Source organism: Asparagus officinalis, chromosome 1 (assembly GCF_001876935.1).
Source record: "Asparagus officinalis chromosome 1, Aspof.V1, whole genome shotgun sequence".
Taxonomy (NCBI): domain Eukaryota; kingdom Viridiplantae; phylum Streptophyta; class Magnoliopsida; order Asparagales; family Asparagaceae; genus Asparagus; species Asparagus officinalis.
The window spans coordinates 99,494,807-99,508,352 of NC_033794.1; the positions used below are offsets into that span (position 1 = coordinate 99,494,807).

Genomic DNA, 13,546 nt, shown 5'->3' on the forward strand with positions numbered 1-13,546 from the left:
GGCTTTTAGGGTGCCCTACCATTAGATTTTAATTGAAGGTATTTGTATTCCAGAACTTGCCAGGTTAATAACCATGTCCCAATAGAGGGTTAAGGTGAGTTAGTTCTAATGCATATGCCATCTTAACGTCTCTAAATGATTAAAAATTAGATCGTCTTTGCAAAATGGAATGTTAAGAGTAGTTGATCTATCTCCAATGAAAGTGCAATTACTCCATCTCTGACACACTGTCATATTGTCATCAAAAGGAGAGTAGAATAAGCATGTTTAGGCTAGGGTTTACTGCAGGTATGAGGGTACATGCGGTGTGTTATATTAAACTGGGTCAGTATTGCTGGTAACAAACCAGGTTGAGAGTCAGAAAGGTGACAAAGCACCAAATTCACAGTCAAGTTACTTTTGTCTTCCTGCTTAGCGCAGGGGAAGATGAGGTTCTACTCCTCTACAGGCAGTGTTTTTTTCAAATGTCAGACAAGTGGCTAGTTGATGCAGTATATTGCTTCTGGATTCTCGTTTTTCTGGATGATCATGACGTCACAGAAAGAAACAAATATGGCTTGCATGTATGTTGACCCCTTTTGCTGCATATGATTATGCTCAAAGTTCCGGTCCCTCTTATTGTCCCCATTTTATTTTACCTTTTAACTCATCGTGGATGCATCTTTTTATCCTTTCATTTCTCTGTTTATTCATCTCGAAATTCTAATTCAAGTACACCCAGTTTCTGGACAAGAGACATGCTTTTTTCCTTCTTATATGCAACATTTTGATTTCTGATAGATGACTGGTTGTTAACCATCCTGTCCCATCGTATTTTGACCTGAGTGCCATTTGCCACATATAATAAATGAAAGGTTCTCGTAAGTTCCTCTGTGGACCATACATCGACAATGTGCCTTTGCCCTTAAAATTCTTTTATTGTTCCAGAACTATTATTGTGAAGGAAGTCCTCAACTAGTTGAACTCTGGAGCGGCATAACAGATGATCTAGTCATCAGATCACAGTTCCTCTTCTATCTCTGAGGCAAGGCAGATCTGCATTGGTGATGTGAGTCTATACTTAGTTACATGTTGGCTAAGAAGACACCACGCTCTTATTCTCTTGGATTTTCCAATCTAATCCTGCAACATCATCCTGATCTTAAGTGGCTGTTTGCATGCTGGGCCACCTTAAGCTGCAATATTTTTATGATCAATCTCATGTAGTATTTCTAGAGTATGTCCAACAAGCAGATGTAGGCGACTTTCCTGATCAGTGTAGCAAAAGAACAACATTGTATAAATACTAGCTATCATCTCTGACCAGTGTGGGGTTATATAGATAATTCTCTGATCATTTGAGGTCAGTGAGTTTTTTTTGTCTTTCTTTCATTCTATCTTTTGTTTGGTATATCTGTTAACGAAACAATGATCAGAAGGCCTCTACAGTTTCATAATGTCACATCTGTTCATTGCATGTATCCTCATTTGGAACTGCCAAATAAGTGAAATAGTTGTTCTATATTAGTTTTCATGGACTTGTTATTCACAATTCTTGAGCGGTAAGCGTGAGAAACTTTTGCTCTTAATGTTTTTTATGCGCTTGTTGTTTGCAGCTAAATTCGTTTTCTAAATTAAGGTTTTATTTACTTGTTTTTTGATGGTTTACTCTCACGTCTGAGAATCATAGTTGACTAGATTGTTTGTTTTGATTTTTGTTTCCATTATCTTGTTTTAATGTTTGGACTAAATACAGGAAAGCCCTTTATCTATATATTGCTTTGTAAAAATAAAACCATTATCATTTGTTAATTTCAACAAACAAAAAAAAAAAAACCCTGATCTATTATCATTAGAAGTGTTCTGTTAGATTAATTTATCACATTGTAAGCATGTAAGAGGGTAAACTTTCTATTAGTATGAGAGCCTTTGATAAGTCTTTTGTACTCCATCTTCTTTCTTTCTCTTCCATAACATAGTAATGACAAACCCAATAACCCATCTTTCCCCACAATCCATCTTCTGCCTCTTCTTCCTATGAGATCTTAAATATTGGGATAGTGACTTTAGTTTGAAACAGCCAGAGCTAAACTACAAATTAAAATAAATAGTGCCACATGTCAAATTTCTTCAAAATACAAGGAAACCAACAAATTACATGGAAAACTTATTGGATCTAAGCAGTGGATGTTGGAAATCAGTAAATTTAGAAGAAGGGACTAAAACATCTTTCCCCACAATCCATCTTCTGCCTCTTCTTCCTATGAGATCTTAAATATTGGGATAGTGACTTTAGTTTGAAACAGCCAGAGCTAAACCTGCCTCTTCTTCCTATGAGATCTTAAATATTGGGATAGTGACTTTAGTTTGAAACAGCCAGAGCTAAACTACAAATTAAAATAAATAGTGCCACATGTCAAATTTCTTCAAAATACAAGGAAACCAACAAATTACATGGAAAACTTATTGGATCTAAGCAGTGGATGTTGGAAATCAGTAAATTTAGAAGAAGGGACTAAAACATCTTTCCTCACAATCCATCTTCTGCCTCTTCTTCCTATGAGATCTTAAATATTGGGATAGTGACTTTAGTTTGAAACAGCCAGAGCTAAACCACAAATTAAAATAAATAGTGCCACATGTCAAATTTCTTCAAAATACAAGGAAACCAACAAATAACATGGAAAACTTATTGGATCTAAGCAGTGGATGTTGGAAATCAGTAAATTTAGAAGAAGGGATTAAGATATCTTTCAACCATTAAATTTTTGTACAGGTATGTGTCTTCTGAAAATAGAAAAAAATATTATAACAATAAATATCAAACAATATTATATATAAATTTCTGCATAGATTAGGGTTTTTAATTGAATTTAGTAACTGATAGTGGTCTTGTTCAAAATGGGGTATCGATAAAGGGGTTTCTTGTAATTTTCCTTTTTTTTATATACACATATATTTCATGCTAATGAATTGAGGTGCAACAATGCTTGCTCAGAAAGAACCAGAGCTTCTGTATGGAAATGAAGAATTGTGGGCGTTTATTAACTTTGCTGGGGAGGATCATACTAATATGCACACTCTTGTTGCTTTCCTGAGAATGCTGAAGGCTCTGGTATGCGTGAATTATTTGTGTGTTTGTATGCAGTTCTGGAATGTTCAAGTTCATTTCAATAGTCTTGGGAATTTTCAGGCTTCTAATGAGGAGGGCGCTTCAAAAGTTTTCGAGTTACTTCAGGGTAAAATGTTTCGGTCCGTCCGGTGGAGTACCTTATTTGACTGCATATCCATTTACGAGGAGAAGTTCAAACAATCCCTTCAGAGTTCTGGAAGCATGTTGCCAGAATTTGAGGAAGCTGATGCTCAAGTACTTGTTGCATATTTGGATGTTCTTCAGAAGGTTTGCATATAGTTTATATTCCAGTTTGAGAATCTAATTATTATTTTGTTGTTAGTATATATTGTAAGAATAGATTGTACTTCAGTTTCTCTCGTCATTCTTTTTGGTTTTCATATTCTTGGTGTCCCCATGTTCAGTAATCCTTGTATTGTAAGATTTATTGGTCAATTTTAGCCTTTTTTTATTAATAAAAGACATCTTGTGAAAAACAGTTACAAGGTTAATGCAATCGTTTAACTAGTTAAGCAAGATTCTGTCTAAATCAAAAATAGAGACTGCATTCTCTCTTCTTCTGTTATCTCCTTTTGGAAGAAACTGTCTCAAAGTTGTGAAAGAGAGAAGGATTTTTTTAAAATAATCATGACGTGTGTTTTAAACAGGAAGTCATTCAATATTCACTTGAATTCTAAACTACATAGCTATAGTGTCTCTTTGACGTTTTCTTCCATGCAGACCTGTTGGACCATTCCTCCACTTGAGAATCTTCATGTGATTAATTCTTGATGATTGACTTTTGATTAGCTTAAAAAAAATGCATGGAGCAAATTATATCTTGGGATTAACACTATCGGAGCTGGAGTCAGGTTATTTGCTCTGGTACTACCAAGAGGGGAAAACATGTTTTCAGTTAATACTTAATAGTACAACGTAAGGTCCTGTATCTAAGTTGCATGGACACTGGCATGGGTACGGGTGTGGATACGGGTGCAAGACTCAACCTAACACTTTTATTTTTATGGTTAACCAGAACAAAACATATTTCCTTTACCCTTCGTAACACTATATGCTGGTCATGCATCGCAAAGGTTTCTATGCCACATCTTCTCCATTTGTTGCATAATAGTATGACTCACAGTTTTGTGTTTCTCTTACTATGAGTCCATGATAAATAATCTGGAAAGTAATATGCAGGTCGTGGAAAATGGAAATCCAGTTGAAAGGAAGAAATGGTTTCCAGATATTGAACCCTTGTTTAAGCTGCTTAGCTATGAGAATGTACCTCCATATCTGAAGGTTTGAGGCCATAACGAAACTTCCCGACAATCAAATTGAGTAATGATTTACAGTACTTACAATGTTCATGTGCAGGGGGCATTTAGGAGTGCTATTACTGCTTTTGTTCAAGTGTCTCCAGATCTGAAAGAGACTATCTGGACTTATCTTGAGCAATACGATCTTCCTGTAGTTGTGGGTCCGTCTTCCGGGCATAGCGGGCAACATGTACCATCACAGGTATGTTTAACTATTATTCTGTTGATTTTTATGTTATCTATGATTTTTTTTTGTTTGGAAGATGTATCTTTGTTACTTGGATCATGCCAAACTCTGCTCTTTTGTTGTATGTGTACCTGCGTACCTTCCTTCCTCCATTTAATATTATGTACTATATGCTTGATTTTAGTGGCTGTGGTGTGATCCACCTATTGTCTTTCATGCATTTCCTATTTATAAATTACAAATTGACTTTCATCAAGCATTTTTTAGTTCTTTGTTGAACTTACTCCTAATGGTCTATACTTTAAATTATCTATTTCTGATGGTTGTTTTCACTTTAATTTTTACTTTTCATGGGATTATACTTAAGCATAAGGTACATGATTGCTTGTTGTGAATGACTAAATGTTTGTGTCTACATTCCAAAAGGACTATTAAAGCACTCTTATTTATCAAAGGCGGGTCTAATTATTCAAGAGCTGAACGGGATTGCTTGCTCCTATTTACATCAGTTAGTAGAAATGATTTCTAGATTGTTTGCCCATCTTAAATGACCAGAATAAATGAATATATGATATATGGGCGCGGAAAGGAAAAGGGTATCAATTCAAAACAATATTATTTTCAGTTTTGGAAGGGGTTAGTTTAGAGATAGATAATATAGATCTGAACCTTATCCTTTCTCTGTTGGTGTCATCTAAGTTACTGCGACTTCTCGTCTGGGCTCCCATATCTGTGTCAGACACATGTACGAATCCGAGACTTCATGGACTCTCCTTGAATATGTGTACATTTATTTAGATGTATACTTGATTATATAATACATGTTTTAGTTTAGAACACTTGTCATACACTTCTTGGACATATATCTTATGCTTCACGTCTACTACCTGCAGCACACGGGACACAGGTCAGATTCTTTTCAGTCATACCCAGTTTACAAGTTTGATTTAAAGGGCCGTTTAGGTATCTAGTTCAAAAATGAGTGATTTTTCAATTCATAATTTATTTTAATAAATGAGACATGACAATATTATCTGGATTTTAGTTTTAATAACACACGAATGAAACATCAAAATTGATCTCATGTAATTATTAATTATTAATTTTTTTTGCCAATTTCTATCAATTTTGTGTGTCCCATAGCTGCACCCCCATCTGTACTCGTTTAAACATAAACTGCCATCATTACCGATGGTTATCAGGTTAGCTTTGAAGTCAATGAGTTTAGAAACAGAGAATATGGACGAGAACCTTATCCTTTCTCAGTTGGGTGTCTTCGGTTTAGACAATTATTAGGTTAGGTTTGGTTAATCATTCTAGACCGCTATTTACTTTCCCCTGACTTTCTCCCCCACTCTCTCCTCTCTTTCTTTATCCATCCCCATGGGCTTACCATTTATTGTTTTGTTCCATAACTAAATAGTTGCATGCATAATACTTCCTCATTGTTTAATCAGTCATTTGTAGTTTTTTTGCTCATTATATTTTATATTCTCCTATTTTTGAATATTTATTGTTAAACATTGTCTATATGTAATTATCCGTATTTGTAATTCAAATCCATGTAAACTGCACACTTTGTTTAATTAGCTCATATTACGATATGCACGATGTGCTCCCTGATCGAACATGTAATGAAACCTTGTTTTAGATCATTGGTCATGAAAATAAAGGCATTTGAATAATAAGTGCTAGCTGTGGACCTGCAATTCATATATTCTTTTGCAATCTATATTCCTAACGGATTTATTAGTGTCTTTGTCAATTGCTGCCATTCCCTAGTTACATTTGAGCTATATCTGTGTTCTAATAAGAGAAAATACTTTCTGTTGGAAATAAATAATATTTCTATTGTACAACTAGTTCATGGTCTTTTAAATTATTTTTCTCAAATAGGATCATCTCTTGAATCTTTTCAGCCTTGAAACATTAATAATAGCCTGGAAAGTATTGGAAGGAATTGACATTCGATTTATTATGAATATCGTAGATGGTATGAATGAAAGTATTGAAAGGAATTGACATTGGATAACTATTATGTCGTGGTTATTGATGACACTTATAGTTTCAAGTCCTTGCCGCATTCATATACTTATAATACTTCGATTAAGCGATGCAACTTATTTCACAGGTTTATGATATGCGGTTTGAACTGAATGAAGTTGAAGCAAGGACCGAAAAGTATCCATCAACAATATCTTTTCTTAACTTGTTGAATGCACTAATTGCAGAAGAAAGAGATGTCACTGATAGAGGCAGAAGGTACTGGCTCATTAATATTGTCTCATATAGATTTATGATATTACGCCACTGAAACATTGTTACCTGGCTATGAGAAAATTTATGGTTATGGATCTCAATTTTGTATCTGTACCAGGTTTGTGGGAATCTTTAGATTTGTCTATGATCATGTCTTTGGACCTTTCCCTCAGAGAGCATATGCTGATCCGAGTGAGAAGTGGCAGTTGGTTATTGCTTGTCTTCAGCACTTCCACATGTGGGTAGTGCGTATACCTAAGAGTCCATTTTGTCAGAAATTTCCATTTTATTACTATGTATTTTTTAGATATAAACAATTGATGAAAGGCCTATACTTGAGACATTGTAAAAAATTTTGGTTTTCTATTATAAGTACATTGCTGCTGAGTTTTTTTGCTAACAATATAGTCTCTAGCACTCATAAAATTTATGATGTTATAGATGATTCTTGGTTTCTCTTTTGTTTCACGCTGTATTTTTAGGGTTCTGAGTATGTACAACTTGAAGGATGGAGATATTGGTGATGCTATTGATATCTCTCAGTCGTCTGCAGTGGCACATGCTTCTCCACTAGAAACACAACTACCCACGGTTGAACTGTTAAAAGTATGTATCGCTTGTCCTGCTATATAATTTTTTCTACCATTTTTATGGATTTGCTTTATTAAAGATGCCTTACTTAGCGATTTTAAATGGAAGCTTATTGTTGCTTCCGTTCATGAACAAATTTCAAGTTCCTAAATTATTATTGTTGACATTGATTTTTTTATTCTTTGTTTAGTATGAAGTTATCTGATTGTACTTGTGGATTCTCTTGGAATACCGCTCCATTTGTAGGAGTCATCTTTTTGTTATTTCCCCTCTTTATCTCCGTCCTTTTCTGTCTCTAATTGAGTCACCTGAGTTACTGCATCAAGACATGCATGTAGCAAGGAAGCAGACGCTGAAAGCTATAACTTTAAACATCTAGCATATTTAGTGGATTTGCTGTCTGTTAATATTCTTTTGATGTCTTATTGCTATTTTTATGTTTTGAGCTTGGCTAGTCTCCAAGTTCTTTTACCATATTTCAAATTCTTTGAAAGGTACCTACCGTACCTTGCTAGAAACTACTAAGGCATGATTTCATGATTCAAATAAAGGAGATCTAATTCTTGCAATTGTTGAAAGCAATTAGAATAGGAATGCCTAATATGCACCCATATTAGTATCTAGTGATACCTGGAGAATTTGAGGACATTGTTCAATCTGGAGAATGCATTACCTGTCACTTCATTGCAATACTATTCAACTACATAATTTAAGTAATTTGCAAATACTATTGATGGGATAAGACTTTCCTGTAGATCTCCTTTATGAGATGGAACTTTCCTTTTATATGACATAGTTTTACTTGATGCTTCTTTTTTTTTTAATTGCGTCCATCATCCATTATATTTAATGTTAGTATTCTTGTGATGCTACCTGTTAAAATCCTCCTTGTTATTGCAGGACTTCATGAGTGGTAAAGTAGTCTTCCGCAATATTATGAGTATCATCTTGTTGGGAGTGGACACAGTCATCAATGATCGGACTAGCCAAACATTTGGTCAACTTTTGGAGAAAGCTGTGCACCTCTCATTAGAAATCATAGTTCTAGTTTTGGAGAAGGATTTGCTTCTTGCTGATGTCTGGCGTCCATTATACCAGGTTTGGTGTAACCTGGCGTTTTTCTGTATGTTGCTTAAAGTGATTAGCGACTGTTCTCACTGTTTAATTATTGCAGCCCTTGGATATTATATTATCTCAAGATCATAATCAAATAGTTGCTTTGCTGGAGTATGTACGATATGATTTTCTCCCTCAAATCCAGCTGTGCTCGATAAAGATCATGAACATTCTAAGGTATTGTTATTGTATACTTTATAGTCTTTCTGATTCATGCCGGTGCCTTTTGTTGTAAATTTTTATTGGTGTTAAAAGTGTCAATATTAATAAGAGTTCTCCCTCTTTTAAGCGTGAATGAAGTTATTTCTTACAGAATTTACCAGTATTGAGCATCTTATTTATTGTTAATTGATCTAAAGATCCATTCCAAAAACAATTATCTTGACAGTTCTAGAATGGTTGGACTCGTACCGTTGCTGTTGAAGCTGAATGCAGCAAAAGTCCTAGTTGAGGATTATGCTACTTTGCTCGAGTCCCGTTTTGATGAATGCCATGTCATAGTGAACTCAAAAAATGATGCCGGCGTTCTCATATTGCAGGTTTTTTTAGATACCCTATCTTTTTCATTCTCTTCCATGCATTTGTAAAATTTTAGTGTTCTGATAATCGGTCTTTTTTCTGTATTTATCAGCTTCTTCTTGATAATGTTAATCGCCCACCACCAAATGTCACACATTTACTTCTCAAATTTGATGTAGATAATCCTATTGAGCAGACAGTGCTCCAGCCAAAATTCCATTTCAGGTTCTGAGGGCATTTTACTCTTTTTATACTTGATATTATGGATGAAATACTGATATCAAACATTCTTTGCAGTTGCTTGAAGGTTATTCTTGATAATTTGGAAAAGCTTTCAATGCCTGAAGTAAATGCTCTACTGTATGAGTTTGCTTTCCAGGTTAAGTGAAATTTTTTGTGTGATGCCCAAATCTATTCTGTTTTGTACAAAGTTTTTGTTATATTATTGTAATATTTCCCTGCCATTTGCAGCTCGTTTATGAACTGTGCTTGGATCCGTTGACTACTGGTCCTACAATGGATCTGCTAAGTGCTAAAAAATATCAATTCTTTGCAAAGGTTATTTTACTTTTCTTTTCATGTGATTTTGGCCTACTAGTTTTTCATATGTTCTCCATTTTCATTTTCTTATATTCTGTGTTCTTTAGCATCTGGAAGGTTTTGTCATTTCTCCACTACCTAAGAGGAGTACCAATCAGGCTCTTCGAATCAGCACACTCCATCAGGTAATTTCTTAATGTGAATATTTACTCTAATCATTTTATTATATCCAATATTGGTAATCTGCTTTTAAATCACCAAACCAGTTTTGTTCTTTCTAGAGATTAGAGTGGCTAGTTTTGTGTTAATGTTCCACTTATGTTACGAATGAAGCATTTACTCTAATGTGAATATTTACTCTAATCATTTTATTATTTCCAATATTGGCAATCTGCTTTTAAATCACCAAACCAGTTTTGTTCTTTCTAGAGATTAGAGTGGCGAATGAAGCATGTTAACTGCATTCAAGGTATACAAACAAAATCACTCCCTTGCCAATGAAGGATGGATTGTGCCTGGTTGCTGTGCTTGGCTGTTAGCTAAACTGTTTTGCATGTAGTGAACCCCATGAATAGTAAGGATTTGAGCTAATTTCACCTAAAACCAGGTTAGCCCTGAAAAGCTTGTTTACTTGGCCACTTGGACACATGGCCCACTGAATCACACATCTAACGTTTTATGATGTTTAAACTCGTGTCCGCTACATATCCTGAAACAGGTATTTTTTTAAATAAATTAATGCTGTAGTTTGTGACGTAGTGGAAGTCTTAAGTAAGTTTGTGATTTAAGAAATGAAGGGCGTGCATAATATGAGATGTATGGTTGACCTCAGAGAACAGTGTTAAAATAATGATCATCTTTTTGTTTAATTTTACGTCATCACTTTAGTGTCCTTGAAAAATTGGGGCAATGTTTTATATCGGTGATTTGTAGTTAGAATCAACTTTTTCCCCCCTCTTTATAGGGACGTCCTGTTTCATTCATCTTTGCTCGGATGGTCAGGTCATCTCAAATATTTTTTATGTCAGCATTTGAATTATTACTTAGAGTGAATGTGGTACTTATGAAAAGATGCATGTTCATTTATTTAACTTTCTGAAAGTTATAGTGCATATTTACTTGTAATGTACTCTTCATTGTACCCCCCCCCCCCCCCCCAGCCAAACAACAACAACAACAAAATCACCTTGCCCATAACGAAAAAAAAAAAAAAACTCTCCTTTGTGTGAACTGTAGGGATGTGGTTTTTCACATATGTTATTGTACCTCTCCGTCTCTTTATCTGGGAAACTTTGGCAGTTATGTTTTTTATTTCCTGCAGTAAAGAGACTAGATTTAATCTTTGTATAACTTAAATTTCAAACCTTTATTTGCCTATCATTGATGTAATATTTGCATGAAGTATGTTTCTCTTATATATTACTGCCAGGTAACTCTTGAGAAAGATTAATGCTTTATTATTTAAAACAAGTCTAAAATACTAAACACTTGATCCATGGTCGAAGAAATGCATTTAACAAATGCATATTTGATATGTTCTATATATACATTTCTCGCTTTAAAATGAGGGATCATATTCTTAGAATGGTATGTCAAGTGGCCAAGTGCTGATGTCAGACAACTGAAATTGATCTAAATGAGGAGAAAGTTTTCTAGTATCAGGATACATTTGAAATTATGTTGTGAATGATTCGGTGCCTATGCGTTAGAGAGTCTTGCAAGTGTCTTTGAAAGGTTGATAATTTATTCACCTTGTCTTAACTCAAGTTTTTTTGAGGAGGATACCTTCCCTTCGTAAGGGATCAAGAAGGAACAGAGGATAGAGAGGAGTATGTTATGTTTGCCGATATTTCACGAGGAGGTTTTGAGTTCTCAAAACTAACTGAGGGTGGATAACAAGATTAGTTATTGAAATTATACTATGTAATTTGGATATTTAATAGTTTGTAATTCTGAAGTTGATTTTTGACACTTGGCATCCTACTTGTTCAGAATCTTTACCTTGAGATGTTTCGAATTTGACGTCTCAAGAATTAGAGACTTCAGCTATTAGTATGACATACTAATAAATTATTTTTTGTTTCTTCATCTACTTGGGGCCAGTTTGGTCTTGCTTTTTTAAGGATACTTTTGCTTATCTTTCCAAGAAGCAGTTAATAATGGTGTTTGGTAATTTTTTTTGCATGCTTATTGAAATTGCTTCTACTCTTTAAGGGGGTGTGTTTAGAAGCAACTTGGATGCTTTTAAAAGTGGCTTTTGCTTTCTGTAGTTTGGGTAATATATATACCCTTTAGGTTTTGACAATAGTTTTCACTATCAATAAACATGAAACTAAAGTTACGTGCATTTTAGTTTCACTTATAATGATCTTGAAGCACAGTTTTACCAAACATCTTATCTGTTTTTGGAAGCAACTTTTGATATATGATTACCAAATAGTTATTTTTAGCAGCTTATATAGGTTGCTTCTGTAAGCTGCTTATAAGCAACTTATTGTGAGCTTCAACAATACGAAACTGACCTTTATCTTTTGGCTAATTTAGTTTAGTACTTTGTACTTGATAGCTAGCAGTAATGTTGAGAAAACAAATTGATGTTAACTACTGAATTACTTATCTTAATCTCAATACTTACTTTTCTGGCTTGTTACTCATCTTTTTATGTTTATTGTTGATTATTTAATATGTAATGCCTCAGATCTTATTGTAAGATGTTTAGATTTCTGCTAGCTCTGTACAATATTTAGTTGTTCTGTTCACATGTACCTGTAATGTTTAGGTTCATGAATAAGTAGTTCTTGGTTTCTTTCTACATTTTTTGTTATTTTATTTAATTTTGTTCAATATTCTTTTTTTATGAATTTCTTGTAATTTTATTGATTAAATATAATGCCAGGCAATCACCCAGGGCCCTAGCTGCTAAACTGACCCCCTCTGTTTGCTTGTCTTTTGTGAACTATTTGGTAGTTGAAGGATATATTTTGATTTCTCATGTTTGAATATTTTTCAGTTACAAAATGATATTATAAAATCTTTAGAAATTATAATGCAAAACTGCACTAAATATGTATTAGTTATCTCGTTTAGTAATGATATATGTTCACATTGCAACATTAAAATGGCTCTCTGTTTTTTCGAAGGGTTAATTGCAAAAAGACCCCCTGTAATGTCACCCAATTGCAAATGGTTTTTTGTTTTCTTTTTTCTTTTTGGGGCAGGGGTTTCTCTTGTGCGCGGGCGGGCGGGTGGGCTTGGCCCTCCCAATCATTTTTGTCCATGGCCCCTTAATGCTTAAATCTTTGCTTTTCTAAAATTAGTCCCACAATCAATGAAATTGTTGTAAGGTCCTCTCAAATTCTTAAGTTTTTAAAAATTAGCCCCATAAATAGTTGAAAGCCATTAAGGTACCCAATTGGCCAATTCTCATGAGTAGTTGTTTCAAATTAATGATGATAATTGGGGGACCTAATGGGAATTTCAATGATTTAAGGGACTAATTTTAAATAGTTTTTAATCATTGGAAAGCCTAATAGCAATTTCAGTGATTTGACCAATTTCAAAATATTAAAGATTGAAGGGGGTTATTTTGGAAAAATTCTTTTATGAAATAAATAAGAAACAACTTATGCATGTATCTTTGATTACTGCCCCCCACCCCCCAATCCAATAAAAAAAACATTTCTGGCTCGGCCACTTCTTACTATTTAGCAGGCATCATTAGTTCCAGCTTAATGGTCTTTTTATGGACAGAGCTTTTCATCGTTATCATCAAAACTGAAACATGTCATGAATCAATTTCTTATCATCTATATGTAAATTAAATTCGATATAAGGATACTCAATTTGGCTGAAATTTTCACTTCAAAAATAAAAATAAAATAAGTGTTCACCTTTCTTCTGTATAATAGGCTCCTAAATATATTC

General features: G+C 34.2%; 1 protein-coding gene across 2 annotated transcripts in view; it reads left to right on the plus strand.

Moving 5' to 3' along the window:
• The window catches only part of LOC109828784 (nuclear pore complex protein NUP205), a 45,183-nt gene that overhangs the window by 12,990 nt on the left and 18,647 nt on the right, over nucleotides 1–13,546 (plus strand). For both annotated transcript variants that reach the window (XM_020395718.1, XM_020395717.1), the window contains 14 exons: nucleotides 2,978–3,094; nucleotides 3,173–3,379; nucleotides 4,292–4,393; nucleotides 4,469–4,612; nucleotides 6,729–6,859; nucleotides 6,975–7,094; nucleotides 7,339–7,462; nucleotides 8,348–8,545; nucleotides 8,622–8,740; nucleotides 8,952–9,102; nucleotides 9,195–9,307; nucleotides 9,380–9,461; nucleotides 9,554–9,640; nucleotides 9,730–9,807. In XM_020395718.1, coding sequence (XP_020251307.1) covers nucleotides 2,978–3,094; nucleotides 3,173–3,379; nucleotides 4,292–4,393; nucleotides 4,469–4,612; nucleotides 6,729–6,859; nucleotides 6,975–7,094; nucleotides 7,339–7,462; nucleotides 8,348–8,545; nucleotides 8,622–8,740; nucleotides 8,952–9,102; nucleotides 9,195–9,307; nucleotides 9,380–9,461; nucleotides 9,554–9,640; nucleotides 9,730–9,807 — 1,773 coding nt within the window. The remainder of the gene's footprint in view (nucleotides 1–2,977; nucleotides 3,095–3,172; nucleotides 3,380–4,291; nucleotides 4,394–4,468; nucleotides 4,613–6,728; nucleotides 6,860–6,974; nucleotides 7,095–7,338; nucleotides 7,463–8,347; nucleotides 8,546–8,621; nucleotides 8,741–8,951; nucleotides 9,103–9,194; nucleotides 9,308–9,379; nucleotides 9,462–9,553; nucleotides 9,641–9,729; nucleotides 9,808–13,546) is intronic.